General features: G+C 38.2%; 1 protein-coding gene across 3 annotated transcripts in view; it reads right to left on the bottom strand.

Moving 5' to 3' along the window:
* Window positions 1-17,649, bottom strand: part of ABCG5 (ATP binding cassette subfamily G member 5) — a 35,340-nt gene extending 17,691 nt beyond the window's left edge. The window contains exons 1-13 of one of the 3 annotated variants that reach the window (XM_027682001.1): window positions 17,326-17,649; window positions 16,631-16,752; window positions 16,050-16,186; window positions 15,734-15,832; window positions 14,636-14,768; window positions 13,130-13,269; window positions 12,019-12,148; window positions 9,449-9,662; window positions 8,976-9,181; window positions 8,016-8,154; window positions 4,549-4,734; window positions 2,782-2,894; window positions 1,407-1,607 (exon numbers count right to left, since the gene is read on the bottom strand). In XM_027682001.1, the coding sequence (XP_027537802.1) occupies window positions 1,411-1,607; window positions 2,782-2,894; window positions 4,549-4,734; window positions 8,016-8,154; window positions 8,976-9,181; window positions 9,449-9,662; window positions 12,019-12,148; window positions 13,130-13,269; window positions 14,636-14,768; window positions 15,734-15,832; window positions 16,050-16,186; window positions 16,631-16,752; window positions 17,326-17,468 (1,959 nt within the window). In that variant the 5' untranslated portion in view covers window positions 17,469-17,649 and the 3' untranslated portion in view covers window positions 1,407-1,410. Of the gene's footprint in view, window positions 1-707; window positions 1,608-2,781; window positions 2,895-4,548; window positions 4,735-8,015; window positions 8,155-8,975; window positions 9,182-9,448; window positions 9,663-12,018; window positions 12,149-13,129; window positions 13,270-14,635; window positions 14,769-15,733; window positions 15,833-16,049; window positions 16,187-16,630; window positions 16,753-16,833; window positions 17,060-17,325 lie in introns of those variants that run through there. The other 2 variants (XM_027682000.1, XM_027682002.1) reach the window with 2 other exon arrangements.
* Between the last annotated feature and the right edge of the window lie 6 nt (window positions 17,650-17,655).

The raw sequence follows: 17,655 nt of genomic DNA, 5'->3' as shown, positions 1-17,655 counted from the left end.
TAATTTGACAGATATTTGGCTAGTGCTGGAACTGTTATTGACTCACATTCAGCCTAAGTTTGTGAAATCCTAGCGTAAACTAGGTATGGTTCTTGTCTGTGGACACCCTCCCTAGTATGAGATGGACTGTTTTGAGAATATACAAGGCAATCTAGAATAAAGCCAGAGGTGTCTGTTGAGAGCTAAGACTTGTCAGAGAGTAGATGTCTGAACAGTCACTTGGCAGACCAAATCAACCCTACATGCACATAAAAATGTGAGAGACTACATTAGTTTTAATGTGGTGTCTTTCCAGCTCTTTAAAGTTAGTTGTTATTTTTAACATATTTTTTTACCAAGTGTTTTACTGATAAAACTTTTGTATCTCAGAATGTTATACATAAAAATATTAGAAAAAAATCTTAGCCTCACACTTAAGTGAAAATATTGCATTACCTTGAGAATTGGATGTAAAATTCTTCATTATGAAGTGCCTCATCTCAAAACTACCATAGAAAACTAATTACGTAATTATGGAATTTTAAGATACAAATATACTTGAAGAAATCTTTAGCAATCCCTCTGCAAAAAATAATTTCTTCACTGAACATGAAAATAAGTTACAAAATGTAGGAATTCTGTGTCTCTTATGCTTTCAATTTTGAGAGGCCCACAAGAATAATTTCCGAAGACAAAAATGACATTGCTTCCAAGAACTGACAAACAACTTTTATGGTTTTTCCATAGTTAATTGATATTTTATTAAACAAAACCAAAACATTATTAAACAAATTTGTTTTCTAGTAATTCACAAACTGCTTTCAAAACAAGATTTAGAACTTGAAAGAAGGAATAGATATAAATAACTGTCTTCACTGATTTACCATCATTCACAAGGCAAAAACATGTTGGGTAACTTTGATACTGCTTCAAGATCTGCACTCATTGGTTGTATAGTGTGTGTAAGATTAAAGTGGAGTGACTTCTTCATTCTGTCTTTACACGTATTTGGTTTGTTTCGTTTCTACAAATCCCTAAAATGGTATCAAAACAAAGCATGGGACTTAAAATATAACCTAGAAATGAGATTTACTAGCAGTTGTACCCTAGTTAAAACCCAAAATAATGAGGAAAAAATTAAAGCACCATTGCTACATTGTTAGAAATTGCCAGCAACAGCTAACAAAATTAAATTCAAAAAGTCCTTTAAAACATGAAATACTGTTGATTATGGCTGATCTGGGACAGGAGTGGGAATACCAATATCTGGAAGCCAGTCACACTCTTAAGAGAACATTGTTTTTCAAGATGGAAACAAACATGAGGTGAATGTGTAATCGCTTAAATACTATCTAAAATCCAATAATTTAAGCCTTTGGCCATAATAAAGTTACAAGTGTAGCCTTAGACATTGTTGGAACTCCTACCTCTTTATTGCCTGTCAATAATTCTTTCTCTTATTTTGAAGCTTAGAAGTGCCATAATGGCAAGTACGGGTAGAAAAGCATAGAGTATTAGGAAATCGATTGTGAACCGAGACAAGGCACCAGGGAAGTTTTTGTCAATGAACTGAGTGCCTTGAGAGAACATACATGCAGCATTATTTGCAGTGGAACTGTTGGCTCCACCTGTCAAAAGAAAAAAATCGTTTCTTTAGTAGATAAGTCAGTAAAATTAAAACTCAGACCTCATTGTCTATCTCATGCATTTAATACACCCAGCCCTGATATAATTTCAATGATTAACTATACCCACATCAGTATTTGTCAGCACTTTGGAATAAGAACAGAGAACTCATATGTTTCTGCAGTTAATCCCTGCCACACTTTTTGAAGGGAAGAACAAAGGGTCACTAGGAGCTCTGTCTTTTGTTTACGCCAAACAAAGATTTATGGCTTTTCAGACACATTATCTGGAAGGGCCTCAAGAAGCAAGGTGCCCCATGTGGTAGACACAGACCCTTCAGATGTGTTGAGTGGTTCCAAAATTCAAGAAATGGTGGCTATCTGAAGGGCACATTAAAAACAAGCCGTTTGTTAGTACTAACAAAGTCATGGATTCATTTTCCAGCAGTTGCTATTTGTGCTCTTGTAATAAAGAGGGTAAGAGAGATTAATGGGTACAGAATATATAGCCTTGGAGAGGAGCAGAGACACCTGGCTACAAAGCCCCAGATATCTTAGGATAGGTCCAAAGCTGTAAGTTTTACCCCCACTAATGGATGTTAGCCACCAACACTGACAACCTGATTGATTCTAATGTTTTGCTGCTTATCTTGCTCACAACCAGCAAAGCACAGCTTGACAGATCCAAGCTGCTCAATATGTACCATGGTAACATGGTACTGAAGACTCACTACTATTACTAGTATTATTCAGTACTTGAACTGAAGCCTCACTACTATTAAAAGAAACATCTGGTCAGGTGTCAGTACTCCCTGCACTGATGTTTGATCTTATATTGTGCAATTCTATTAATCTTCTATTTGCGTAACACTGCTCCGAAAAACTTCACAGCCTGTTACAAACTTAATTTCCAAAATGCCCCCAAACACAGGATAAGAGAACAGGTGAAGAAGAGAAAGATGAAGAACTGTGAAAGAATGAGAAATGGTTGAAACAAAAGAATCAAACTCTGGTCTAGCTTGCTGATGAGGCATTATAGTCTTTAGTAATTAATAAGCATTTTTTAACACCTCAAAAGTTATCTTTATTTTATCAAGATACACCTATGTAGAAGGAAAATAACCATCAACACCTCATTAAAATTATTTATAATGGACTTCTTTTTTTGAACACTTACCACATGTGAAGTTTAAGCCATAAAATTCATTGACTATAAGAATTTCGCTGCTGTATTTTTGAAAGGTAAGAAAACCGAGTAGTTTAAAAGGTGTTGGCATTTCTTCGATGGTCCTTAAAGAAACAGAGAAGTTAAACTGGCTTTTGCTAAATTCCAAGAGCCCCCAAATGAAAACAAGCTCTCATCATTGGTTGTAGCCTGTGACAGAAACAGTTCTTGTCTGTACCTGTAGGTTTTTCAAACATAAAGTTCATTTTTAGAGCTAAGTGAGAAGACAACCGTGAAGGCTGTCTCTGGCTTTGGTACAGTGTCATGACATTCAGCCCTGACATGTTTATGGACAGTCACAAATAATTCTATGGTTGTTTGCTGTTCACACTGCAGTGATAAACTGAAAATGAAAAGACCCAGTATAAACCTTAGTTGCCAAAATGTATTGCTTCCAAAGTAAGAAACCACCACCCCTCCCTCCACCTTCAAAACCAAAAAACATTGAATAGCAATTCACTGGAGCAATAATAACAAAACAAGAATGAAGCAAAAATAATGAGAAGAAACATTTAGAAAGACTGGGCAATTTCAGCACCTAAAATACTTCAAGATTTTATAATTAAAAAAAAAACAATTAACAGAATAAAGCCCAGCAACCCAAGTCTCAATGCTATTTTTAACATCCTTCACTGCCTATGAAGATTAATCTGAAATATTAATTAGCATTGTCTCTACTGTAAAATAAGGTTAAAAACCATTCTAATGCTTTTAAAAGTTATCATTAAGGCATTAGACTATGGTAGCAGGAATAACTGTCCTGTCACTGTAAACATACAACTTCCTGAAATTAGTCAGGGACCAAAAAAATAGACATTAACCTAACTTTATTTGATAAGTATTAGCTGGGATCTACTTTGAAGAGACAAAGCATTATCAACATTGTGAAGACTCATACGGTTTTCTTAAGGACAACTTGACATCATTAGGCTTTCTTCATTTTCACTGGGAGGGACTCAGGTGAGCATCTCCTACTTGCTCACATATAAAGAAAACTTCATTTGACAATTACACATTTACTCTGGTTAAGTTCCTCAAAAAACCCCCAGTAATTTCATTATTGACAATTACAAGGGGAAAACTGTTCAAACTTCATGCAATTGCAATGCAAAACCATTTATTTGCACAGTAATAGAGCAAGTGGATCACAAATTTCCCAAATATTTACTATATTACTTTTTTATTTATTATTTTCATTTAGTTCAATCTGCACAGGTAGAAAAAGTGACTGAAAAATTTACTGCCTTAACTGGAGAATAACACTAGTAAGATAGTTGAGAACAACTGTTTTTTTAAACTATCATTATCAGTGTTTAGTGTCTGATAAGTTTCAGCAGTTACTAAAAGCTGTAGGAATGGTTTTTTTGGTAGGCTGCTTTAATGAGGACAGCATTTCACATCATAATGTCAGCCTCAGTGAAAGAATTCAGGTGAGCTTATAGATATTAATTGTTCCATTTTATCTTCAATTTATTTGCAAAAAGTGGGGGAATCTTCAATATCTTTGTTGATATCTAAAGATATTAAGTGTCTGGTTTGTGTATTTAGTACAAGGTCTAACAAGATTAGGTAGTTCTACCTCTGAAGGAGCACAGTTGCACTTGCTTTCCATTACTACCTGTGCATTATTGGACTTCTGCAATATAGAATGTTCAGAAAACTCTTCTTTAGGTAGTTCATTTTAACACTAACACTATAACAAAATAAGTTTTTTCTTACCTTACTAGTCCTGTTCCCACTATCACACCAGCTGAATTAAGTAGCACTGCTCCACTTTGGACTATATTTGGGTTTTGAACCACGCCAAGTATAACTAGTGTTAGTAGTTCACCAATTATATGAGACGCTAGAATAGCAGCAAAGAAAATTCCAAATCTGGAAGCATCAGGATACAACCCTATAGTCCTGTACAAAAATGAGCAAAAGAACATTTAAAAAACAAGGTTTGTGTACTAAACTTGGAAAGTTTAGTATTTTTGTCTCTGTTTTGGGTTTTTTTGCAGTTACAGCTCCTTAAGTGAACAGTTTATGCCTTAATCCTTAATGTGTTGTTTGAAATCTTAACATAAAGGACATGCACTTAATATTGTGATGTAAGTGCAGATATATTAGGTTTCCTCCAACTAGATTAAAGAGGGTTATGCAAAGACTTAACTGTTGTAGAAACCCATGTTGTTTCAAGACAACCACCATGGCTTTTACAATTCCTTAAACTAACATCCTTCTCCTTTTAGAGTCTTTGCAATGAGAGTTATTCATGTAAGTCACATAGTTAAAGAGCATTTTTATGCAGATAAATAACAGATGGGATTTTGCACTTCTGATACTGTGCATGCAAATGTAAATATAGATATAATCAATTAAAAGGAAGGCTAATTAATTTGCCACCCATGTAATTCGTATAATTGCAATTTCCTCCATACTTCTGCACTCTTTAATAGAACACGCTGTTTCCAGTTTTTCCCTATCTAAGCAAAGGGAAAGAGTCCTCTCAATCTGTACTAAAGATTAAAAAGTTAAAAAAGGCCAGCAATTGCTTGGTAAGCTCAATTCAGCCTTATAGTGTATATGACAGATGACAAAACCTTTTATTACATGGTGACTTAATACTCTTTTTCCAAAATATATCATACCAAAATTGCCTTACACCAGGTGCAGACTGCATGCTTTGCTTAGCTAACAAGCAGCAATTCCACATTTAATTTTCTTTTCCTGTTGCTCAATGCAAGGCCCTGTAACTTTTTTTTTTATCCACCATGTTTGAATACAGTCTTAAAGTAGAAGTATTAATTTTCTCCCAGGCTTTCCTGTAGTGTTTGTCATAATGCCAGAATAACTTATAAATAGATAGATGAACATTGACTCTTCAAGTGTTAAACACTCAATGAGCTAGCAGGCATTTAACAACCTTTAAGCACAGATTGATGCAGAAGAAACAGCTTTCCAAGTCCCAGTGTAAAAGAATCACCTTCTCTGAGCTGCTTTAATACTATACACAGAGCTATGTAGATACAGACTAGTAAATCTGGGGTATGGATAGAACAGAAGAAAGCCTAAGAGAGAATAAAAAAATCCAGATCAAAGAGAGAATAAAAAAATCCAGCTCAAAGAGAGAATATTACAGTAATAGAATAGTAGCATGATGTGAACTGTCAGAACATTTCCCAGAAGTATCTTTAGCTAGGAAAATCTGCATACACACAGTACATTCACTTGATTGTAAAAGAGGCTCTATTTGATCTCAGCCAGACCTGCTTTGTGTCTGATCAGGTAAGAGTTTGGGTCTGTCTGACCCAACTGCCTGACCCTACAAAAACAAACTGTGAGAAATGACTCATAGGAACACATGCCAGAGGCTGTTAAAGCCTCTCAAAAAGTTAGCCCATCCAGGAAAGTTTAGTCCTGCACAGATACAACTGTCAAAATTTCACAGAGAAACTGATTGCCCTAAGAGGTCTAAGAGCACTGTGAAATCACTTTGACACATCACCAATGGCTTCCAAATAACCGCAATATATGAAAGATATGTGGAGGCTAATATCTGCAAACATTATCCATTAACTGGAACCACACTATTTATTGTTAGTTGTGTTTGAGGCTGCCAAAGCACAAGGGCAAAGTCTCTGCCCATAAAAATTTCCTGTTGGTTAAGTAGTGATCATGTCACTGAGCCTGAAAAGGTGCTTCCTAAATGGCTGTTTTCTCAGCCAACAGCTCACTAGCAGTCACAAACAGCACTTAGCAGGAGGAAGAGTAATTTCTGCTTGTTTGTGAAAAAAAGACTTCTCAGGGAGCCCTGTCTGAAGCAGGCAGCACTGACAGCTTGCAGAAATAAAAGCCCAGGTAGCTAAGGGGAAAAAGGGAAAAGTGGCTAACTTTAATATTAATACCAAACTATGAAAAAACCCTACCCATACATGCAAGTTCTCACATCTGGAGGAGCACAAATCTTCCTCTCAGGGCTTTTGTCTTTCCGTCTAGGAGCTGACAGTTATCGAGATCCCAAATGGAAAGGATTAGGTAAATGCTGAGTGAGCACTTCCCCTCATTACCTGCTACAGACCAGAAGGAAGACAAGAATAGTCTTTCTTTTTTTTTCCTGAGTTTTAATATATGGGGGGAAAAAGCTATTGCAAAATTCCCATGGCAGACTAGGTCCCTGTGCAGAAGTTCTGACTCAATAGTCCAAGCGATTTGGTGCAGTTGTACTCCATCCATTTTCAAATTGCCTAAGGGCGTCTTGTTGCAGAGGAAGAGCACTAACATGCACAGCTACAGTACAATAGCTCCTGCACTTCAGTTCCTTTACAAGGGTCTATCCACTTACCATTTTCCAACAGCTAACCAGAGAACATGCATCCATGTTTTCAAACAAGGCCTGCTCACCATTTTTATATATTTTACTATAGATTGCCATGTGATTGCAACTGTTCCAGGAAAACAAACTTTAGTGCACCAGACATCTCTCCTTTCATAATTAGGAAAGAAAAATATTGGAGGGCAGAAATTGATCTTTAGTACTTTGCTATTTGGTTACAGGTGAGAAATCGATGGAACAGAAGTGAAGAAGAGCAGATCTATATGGTAGATAAGGCAACAAGCAGATGAACCACCTCATCACCCCATTCTGAGGGTGATACTACTTCACAATGATGCAATGAAATTAATGTAGTGGGGGGAAAAAAGGGAAGCTTTATAATCAAACACTCATCAGAAATCCACTAGGGTGCCTTTTTCTGAAGGGTGTAAGAGAAGGATCCAGATTTTATCACTTTCATATGCTGTAGCTAAACTGCATATATCCCAGGAAATATGAAGTTTTGTTACTGTCACATACCTATGATTGACTTTCTCACTTCTTTTTTTTCCTTTTATTTCCTATTTTTCTAAATGTAATGTAAAATGACGCTTCCTGCTTTCACTATGACACAAGAATGATAACTGTCCCAGGTCCATTAAAACTTTCCAAGTTACCTAGAGAACTGGTAACTTACTTACTCTGAAAGTGTTTTTAACTCTGCCTGAAAGAGTAGAGCTAAATTTCTGTCATTTTTCCTTAAGTTTTCTCTGAAATCATTCTGAGAGACAATAGCAGGAAGCCATGCCAGGAGGCCTGTTGCTGACATGGTAATTGAAACTGGTAACAAAAAGAAAATGACAATCCAACAGACAGTACAGGTGCTTACCAGTATATAAAGACGCTGAAAATTGCCACGCTGATGACACTGAAGGGCAGGAAATGTACTATATAAGCTAAAAGCATTTGCCACTTCTTATACAAGCCATCTTTGCTTTCTTGGTCACTGATAGCGCGTAAAGGTGTGACTGGATTAAATATATAAAAAATAAATTAAATTACCATTAAATAGAAAGAGCAAGACTTGTTGCTAGCAAAAATGACCCGAAGTACAGAGACAAGCTTGAGAATATATCGGAAACATTCAGCCTCAACCACTCTGATCACTTTTCCCCCCACTATAAATGCCAAACGTGCTCCCTTCACATTGTAAACATTGGTAAGCCTAATGAAAGAGGCCTAACTCGGCAACGTGCAGGACAGCCTTATCTTTTTTGCACATACAAATTAAAGACATGAGAAATCCCATTGCCACCGGATAATTCATCGAGGTACTCTGATTTCAAGGTGATGACAGCAGTGTATATTCCCTACATGAGTAGGGCTGTAAATAGAAACTACTGTTGCTCTCAGTATGGCAGTTGTAAGAGAAACACCCTCTAAAAAAGTGTAATCATCACATAATGCTCATAAACCCTATTATGGTTAATTGTTGTCAAAGCAGTTTTGTACTTCCATCCTTTTCATGTGTTTGGTTTTGATCTCACTTAGGATGTTAGCTAGATGAAGACTTTGTCCTGCCTTTATAATGCTACACACAGGTAAATTAAGGTCTTTTGCACAATTTAGAATAAACCCTCCATGCACAAGCCAGCTGTAAAAGGGAGAGGCAGGGACCAAGGCATATTCCTTTGAATTCCATTGAATTTTGTGCTTCTCTATCAACTCTGACATTGCCTAAAACCGTGAAGATCCTTTAAACTACTATCTTCAAAAAAATACGTTTTCCAATTTATGAGATGGTGGCAGCAATACCTGCTGCTGCACATAACACAGGACAGAAACTCACAAAGGGCAACAGCATTGAGCATCCCTGTGTAGGGCGAGGCACTCACGCACTGGTAGACAAGCCCCACGCGGTCCTGCACAGCTCCTTTAACCAGGTCATTCTTTAGTCTAAGAAGGAAAAAGGCTATAAACAAGCTAAACAACAGATTCTGGAGGAGACGCATAATAATGCCTGTCTTGTCTCTGGAGAAGTTTCTTGTTGTCCTCCTGACAATGAAACAAAACAGCAACAATATACTTGTTAGCTACGACTGACCACATGTTGGTAGGGTATTTAGCTTTGAAAAAATCTTATACAGACAGTGCCCACAAAAAGTTAATACATTAAAAAAGACAGGGACAAGTATAGTGGGAGATGAAAACAACCAAGAAAGTGCATTTATATATGGGGCAGTGGGGAAGTGTGGATGGGACCTGAAAGATTAGTAGAAAAGAAAAAAAAATTTCTTCAAAAAAGGGGAAAAAAAGTCTTACCGTAAAAGAACCCATATTTGGTAAAAGGCACTGGGTGAGTCTTTATTTTTGAGTGGTATTGGTGGCAGATCTTTCATATACTTTGTTTTTTCAATGGTTGTCAGTACTTTGCCAAAAATCTCTGAGTTTTTGTAGGATGATATAATTTCCTGAACCCTACTGTAGGTTTCGAGTTCACGTTCCTTGCTTCGGGTGTCCACAGATGTCAGATCCACTGCAAATTTACAAAGCTTTTACTACATATACACATCACTTTCCCTTCCTATCTTTCTCCACTTGCAACTAATTAATCTTTGCCTCCATCCTAAAATCTGCAAAGAAGAAAAGATCCATTGAAAGTATTCAAGGTTTCTTTTACTCCTCCCTTCTGTTAGGTGCAGCATGAATGAATTACTGTGCAGCCACAACAAATCTGTGTTTCGTGGCCTCTGTAGGACCCTGCAGTTCAAGGCCTTGATCTGGAAATGCAAGGCCTGAGTGGTGTGCTGGTCAGACCTTTAGCCTTCTCCCTGCAGAGCTCAAAGCTGTAGCTGCATTGTTGGGCTTCACCTACCTCCTTTGCAGACATGCTTCTCTTTTAATACGAAGTTAGAGGATGTTCAGCAGGCAAAATTCCCCAAGCAGGCTCAGCCCAAGCTGAAGGAAATATTACTGACTGCCACGGAACTTAGGAAAGGTAGATACTTCACAGAGTTAACGTTCCTTTCTAATAAATCCACCTAAACATATTCCTAACACCGGTAATTCTTTCATTGGCAGATGGGAACTTTGTGTGTTCTATGTTCACAAATGCAGATTCAGCAATTGTGCTAAAATGCCTTAGAAATGTCCCTTTTCCCTAATAGCAATGAATTAGCTAAGGTTTCAAAAACTGGATTGTTGTTCTCAGGAATATTTGTTCTTATGGAATTTTAAATTACTCTTCTACATCTGGTAAGATATCTTCATTGTTTATTTATTCCTAAGGTTTCTCTCATCCTTAGATTTCAGTGTTGCAATGTTTGTTCAACTTTAAAATACAAATTCAACAAGAGAAAAGGAGACCTTGTCCAAGATTCTTGATCTGTTCTCAAAACCTGAACTAAGCTTACTAATAGTTCCCTGGTGTTCTAAAAGCTAGAATTTATCAGAATTGTCTTTAATAGTAAACATATCCAAAATGAAGTCTTCACTTTTGCAAATATGAACATCTGAAACACACAAACACTTTTTAAAATTTGGCCAGTGTGACTTGCTGGAAGTGACACAGGAAATAAATGGCAACCAGGGCTGCTTTAAAAGAATTATAGCACCGACAACCAACTAGACCAAATAGCTATTGTCTACCATGCATTAGTATTTTTTTTATAAACACATGTGATAGTTCAATAATATAATCCACACTCAATACATAGGATTTATTTTCCTCTGCTGGTGTAAATGATATCAGAATCTGTCCCTTCATTCACATCAAATTGCATAAAAAATATAAACTACCAATTTTCCAAAGACTAAATATTCTGATGATTCTTTGCTCTAAACTGTATTTTTTCCCTTTCTTGTCACATTCAAAGGTTGACATTCAAAGAATGCAGTACTCTCTTCACCAAGCTTTTTTAAAAGTGGGTCTAAATCTCAAATCATCTGTGCTTTTCAAGACTATTCAAATTCATGAAGGCAAAATTATCCTCACTGTCATACCAGTATTTTCAGCTTCATCCCATTTAGCTTTATGTCAACAACCATCCTCTCTTCTCACTGAGTTTAGGATGCCATCTAGACAACAGGAAAACACTGCCTCCTCTGAATGCAGCTTTTTGGATTGGTCAAATTCCCTGGTTAGTGCTCAGCTGGTACTGTCAGAAATAAGCTTTAACAACAGAGTTATATGCACGTATATACATGTGTACACATAAATGCACACATACACACACGTACACATTATCTTCAAATGTGTACCTGTATGGAGCAAGCACATGGATGTCCTGCAGCAAAACCAAGCCTCATTTCCACAGTCTCATAATGACCCTTTTTTTCATCCTGAATTGATAACACAGTACTCTTCAGCTTATGCTAGCAGCTTGCTATCATCAACTCCTGATGCATCCATATGCTCTGTTCCAGTAGTTCACCCTGGTATTAGCAACTCCCCAAATTTTGGGAAACCTCAAACTCAGAATCTCTGGAAACTGATGCTTCAAGTCATCCCATATTTATTCTACATCCTTTCCTCCATGCAACAAGTGTTTCCTATTGCTTGGCATCACAGAGTCCATAAGAGCATGAGACTTCCCATAGTTTTGGGATCAAATTCTTTTTCCATCATCCAGTGAACAGCCATAAAGAAATGCCATCAGGAATCCACAGGTTTCATGAAGTTGAGATTCCTTTTCTATTGGTAGTTTACTCCTTTCTGCTGTGTTTCAGGCCTACTGCAAACTTGGCCATTTTATGGAGTCAGCCTAGCCCTCTCTCTGAGTTGAATATAATTACAGAGTTGGGGAAGAATTCAAACACATTTCTACCTCTGGAAAAACTTAATTTGGTGAATAAAACAAATTGTTTTACTAAAACAACTGAGACAAACTTACCATAGAAGTCAAAAGGATTTGATTGTTCAGGACAAGAATAGCCACAGTCACTAAAAAATGTGATCATTTCCATAGGGTTCCCACAGAAAACCATTTCTCCAAAGCTCATGATGGCTATTTTGTCAAATAACTGTCAGAGACAAATTAATATATTAGCAATAAGTACTGAGAAATGCATTAATTCTTGAGTACAGCTACTGTCTTGGTAATAGAAATGCTTTGACAGGAAAAATAATTTTGACACATTCAAACTTCCTTAGTATATTTCTCTCAAAGGAAGTTTGTCCTTTCTTTCACTCCTTTCGGCAGTTATGTAAAATGACACATCTTTAAGCTTGTAAAACTAGTGCTTCTCAAATCTGTCAGCAACAGCAGCACAGAGAGGTAATCCACAAACAGAAACAGGTGCTGGGGCTTTATGACTTCACTTCTAATACACCTTCACTTACTGATGACCTCCTTTGGTGCTTAATAGCCCCAAAATCCCCAAATTGTTGGCAAGATTATCCTGAAGTGCTTAAGGACTTCAACAGCACTGCTCTTTGGATGAACATTTGCCAGGGCAAGGCTCCCACCAGCTATGATCAATCCATGTTCTCAAGGCACCAGGACTGCTTTCAGTCCAGAAAAGCACTGTTACTCCCCTCTGGCTCCACAACCACTTCCATTCAGTCAGCCAGGGAAGAGGTTTCTTGCATTCACATGGAGGTGGTGGATGTGTCAGAAGAGCAAAGCAAGAAACAGTGATGGGAAGGGAGAAACGCTCTCCACAGTACAAGCTCTGCAAGGCAGGCCAGCCCCACCACACAACCAAGGTGCACCCACATCCCTTGACATGGCTTCTCCCAGCCAAGTTTTTTGATTTGGCTAGTTGTATAACACAAAAGTTAGGTACACAGTCAGTGTGCATACTATTTTCACAGGGCAATATGTGTCCCAAAGTGCTCCATGACTGGTAGAAGGCCAGAGTTGTAAACTTCAAGATAAGCCTGTATTTATGCAAGGGGAAGGAGGAGACCCTATGGAGGCAACTATACTGGATCTTGTACTTCTGTCCTGAAAAGAACCTAGGTGTTAAAAAAAAAGCCAATAGCGAGTAGATATCATTTACCCTGAAGAGTTCTGAGCGAGGCTGATGAATTGTAAGAATGACAATCCTGTCTCTGTGTGCAAGCTCTGAGAGAAGCGAGACAAGCTGGTTTGCAGTCAGGCAGTCCAGCCCTGTCGTTGGCTCATCAAGTAGCATGACCTCTGTCAAATGACAAGGAATAGCTTTAAAATTCAGGTAAATGAGGAGAAAGTCCTACAGCTTCTGTCTTTAAAAGGAGCAAATAATATAGAAATTACTTTACATGTGAAGTTCCACACGTAAAGCAGAGTATGCATAGATCACCATGATGTGATCTTTCAGTTTAAGTTAGTTCCAGTGGTTCAGTTACAATGACCAGGAATGAGGACATAAAAAACTACTGCAGGACCAAAGCATAATCATTTTTTTCTAAATTCAGGAAAAATCTGAAAATTACCAAAATAGAATTGATGTATACATCCGCTTCTAAGAATAATGATAAATTTCACCATGTATGTAAATGTAAATATAACCGTAAAATCAGCAAGAAGTTATAATCTCAATTAAATCTACATATATACACATAATTTATCATGAACAAATCAAGAGTTGTTAAAATACAGCATTTCTAATTCCCTAGATGGGAGCTGGAGGGGATTACTGCATTTCCTTCATTATTTTATTGCACACGAAAGGGAAAAACTTATAGTCAAATCCACTATTTTTATATAGATGAGACATAGCACAGAAGAGGGCAGTCCAGCCTTAATCAGGGTAAGAAGGGAGAAAAACTCTCACTATAGGTTTATCTACACAGAATTACTATAGTGTTTACTATAGAGTTTAGTGACTTACTGAGCCATAACTACACCCAATGAACTCCCCAGGAGTCATAAGAAGCAGTGATACATCTTACTTTACTACTTAAGTGCTCCTTCCTGCCTGATATGCAGTTCTAGCATATCTGCATTGCTACAATAATTCCAGCATCCAACAAATGCCTGTTGTACATTTACTCCATAAGATCCTGGCAAATTCAAGAAACTATCTCAAAATTGACTAAATTTACAGTGATTTTTCCCCATGGATAATCCTTCTATAGTCATTCTGCTTTCATTTTCACTCAGTGGAATTTTTTTGGCTCTGGAACATACGTGGTCCTCATGCATACAATAGCTCAATGGCAGGCACTCCACTGCAAGGCTCAGTGCTTGCATATATATGGCTCTAATGTGCTCAAAACCTACAAATTAATGGGCCACAACCAACATTTGGGAAGAGTGAGCCAAGAAAGACTTAAAATGGATAAATGCAAGTCTAAACCTATGCTCAATCCCTAAGATTTTTCATTGTCTGCTTTCCAAGATCAGTTAACAGATTAATGGTAGACCTTGGTTACTACTCTATCCTTTTCTGTTATTACAAGAGTAGCTTTTGCTGAATTACAGGATGTAAATGCTTTTGTATTTTAAAGTGGTTTATGGAAGCCTATGGTAGGAGCACAAAGTTACACAGCTTTATTTTAAAAATCTGTGCAGTGGTACTTACTGGGATCTTGTAATAGCTGGGCTGCAACTGATACCCGACGCCTCTCACCCCCAGAAATTCCTCCAGTATTATGGCTTCCAATTATTTTGTCAGCCATGTGGCTGAGACTCAGCTCAGTCATGACTGCATCTACCTGAAAAATAATTACAATTTTAATAGACTAAACACAGTCCAACTCAGATACCTGTGTGGAGTGGTAAAAAGCAGGGAAGAAAAAGACATAATTTTAAAATATAGCTTTCCCAATATCCTGCTTGCTCCATTCTAGTTAGAAAGTATATGGCCTCATTTCTATTTGATTATTTTTAATATATTATTTAAATTACCTTTTAAAATTTTATTTTCATGTATTCTGAAATAAGTAAATTTTTGCTTCAGTTGACATTAAGAGATGAAGAGTTCAGAGGTGGGACTAGAAGTTAAGGTATGAAGCATAATGTGCTAGTCTGGCTTCCAAAATTGGGGAGCAGGAAGGCATATCCACCCTAAGGAAGTATAAAATACTGAGTGGAAGATCAGTGAAGAGAAGAGACAGAGAACAAGAGCCTTTGGTCAGGAATATCCAATCTTTACTTTCAAAAGAGTCCTTTAAATAAATCTGAAACATACCTATTTTATCAAGAAAATAGCTTGTAGGGGGCTTAGTAGACCAGTGCTTTTTGGAGTTGTTCTGGTTGATGAGAGATGTCCTACAGGAGCCAGAATAGTGTCAAAATCACTTCTGCTGTCCATGAGTCTTGCCAGTACACATGGCTCTAAACACCCCAGAGAACTGGGTTTTCCAGCTGGGAAAAGGGAACTGACCTCAATAACAACATCAGCATCTCCTGCAGCAGTAACTGCTGCAGCTTTGGGTGGAGGGTTTTGTCCCAGCATAATGGTGATTCCCTGGGGTGTCAGCACAAGCCTCTTGCAGAGGTGGGGAGCACCAGAAAGCTTGAGTCCTACTCCTCAGCATAAGGATTTCTCCCCATTTGCAGAATGAGGATTACAAAACCCCATAAACATAAAACACAGCCATGGATGGAAAGTGCTGCTGGTGAAAGCATTACATGACATCATGTCTACCTTTCTGGAGGAAGACGATAAAATACAGACCTTCTTTTTGATGAAGTTGTTGGAGCATTTCTTAAGAGTTAGCAAAGCTGTGTATGTCAAAGACTCTTGTATGGTGAGAAAGCTTAACAAAAAGTCACTCTGAAAAAAAAAGTGAAGAAAAAGAAGCAGTTAGTTCTGTAGTAATTTAATATCTTGTCCCCTCTCATGCAAGTTTAATTAATACATACAGTTTATTAACTGATTTGTCCCAAGTTTACTAGTATAATCACAGTCAGACTACATTACTCTATTACACGAGGAACTTTCTTTACATGAAAGGAAGCACAGTACACAAAAAATAAATGTAGAAATCAACCTGTGGTACATAAGAGAAGCAATCTCTAAACTGTTCCTTCTTCAGCTGACGTCCATTCACATACACTTCACCAAAGAAGTTGTCTTTATGTGTCAGTCTTCCTGATATTGCATCCAGAAGTGTTGTTTTCCCAGATCCTTTCAAACAAAAGAAATTAATCATGTGATGAGATGAATGTTATGATTCCAAGAGTGGTAGCGTGATTTGAATGGAGACATATGAAAAGAAGCAAGGCTTTTTTTCTCAATAACATTAAAATAATAGTCCTGAATATGCAGCTATTTAAGGTGAAAAAAATGGGAAACCGGGAATGTAAGTTAGCACTTAATTCACACAAATTCACACTTTGTGTGAACATTTGACTTTAGAAGTAACCTTATCTGTTACTAAAGTTATAATTGTTAGTTAGATGACAGAAGATTGAACTCTGAAAACCAAGCACCACAGTTTTACAAAGCAGAAGTTAAAATTAGCTGCAATTTCATTATTTAAAACGCAGATCTCAGTCACATTCATATCACTATGAAAATAACCAGTATTAACTCCAATATTATTTCTTTCAAAGTTCTGGAACAACTTACCAGAATTTCCTAAAATCCCCATAATCTGGCCACTCTCTATGTGAAACGAAACATCCTTAAGTATTTGCCGGGTCCATTTTTTCCAATATAAAGAAAAGTTCCACCATGGGCCAACACGCTCTCTTGGAAAAAAAACATCGATAAAAATTAAATAGAGAATATTTTAAAATCTAGCATAAAGCAAGTGAATGGTTTATAGCTACCTGCTATAAACCATTTCAGCATTATCTGGAAGATAAAATGAGGTCCGAACAGATTTTTCAAAATAATTGCTAAGAGGCTTTTGGACTACAACCAAAGGGGCAAACATGAGCTGTGGTTTTATTTGCGGACGGTGTCTGTCAGCCACTAATCCACCTGGTCCTTTTCTCAGAGCCTATGTTATCCTTCTGGCAGTGGGAAAGGGCACAATCTTTGGAAATCTTCTCTAACACATGTCCTTCAGAGACATCTGAAGGAGAACGGGTGAGCCCTCCAGAGGACAGGCCGGCTGTGCCTCCCTCAGGCCATGCGCTCTGCCCCTGTGGCAGACGCCCCAGTGCCATGAGGTGGGCAGCCTGGAAACATCCCTCCTCCTGGACTGGGCTGAAGCCAAACCCACAGACCGCCAGTGCCAGCCCCACTTCCCGCAGTCCCTGGGGTTGGAGCAGCTCTTGGCAGGCAGGGGCCCTCCGTACTGCCCTCCCCAGCCCTACCTGATGGTGTAGGAGACACCCTGGACACTGATGCTGTCGGACGGCTGTGCCCCAGCTTTCGTCTCGCCTGTCTGCCCAATGCTGCTGCTCTTTTCCAGGGCAGGGGAGACTCTGCCCGACATCCTCAGGTGCTGGGGCTCCATAGCCTCCCTTCCTCAAGCCTCTGGCCAGGTGCCTGGCGCTGCCACCACCATGCCTCCACCAGTGCCAGGCAGGGGCAGCTCCCCGCTGTCCCAGGGTCAGAGCAGGTCGCTGCTCCAAGCACTTGCCACCTCAAAGAAAACAGAGGGGCTCCCAGTCCTTTCTTTTTCCTGAGAACAACTGATCAGT

The sequence above is a fragment of the Neopelma chrysocephalum genome, unplaced genomic scaffold (assembly GCF_003984885.1).
Source record: "Neopelma chrysocephalum unplaced genomic scaffold, ASM398488v2 Primary Assembly neopelma1_61b, whole genome shotgun sequence".
Classification (NCBI taxonomy): domain Eukaryota; kingdom Metazoa; phylum Chordata; class Aves; order Passeriformes; family Pipridae; genus Neopelma; species Neopelma chrysocephalum.
The sequence above is the reverse complement of the archived record's forward strand: the minus strand, read 5'-3'. Positions and strand labels throughout refer to the sequence as shown.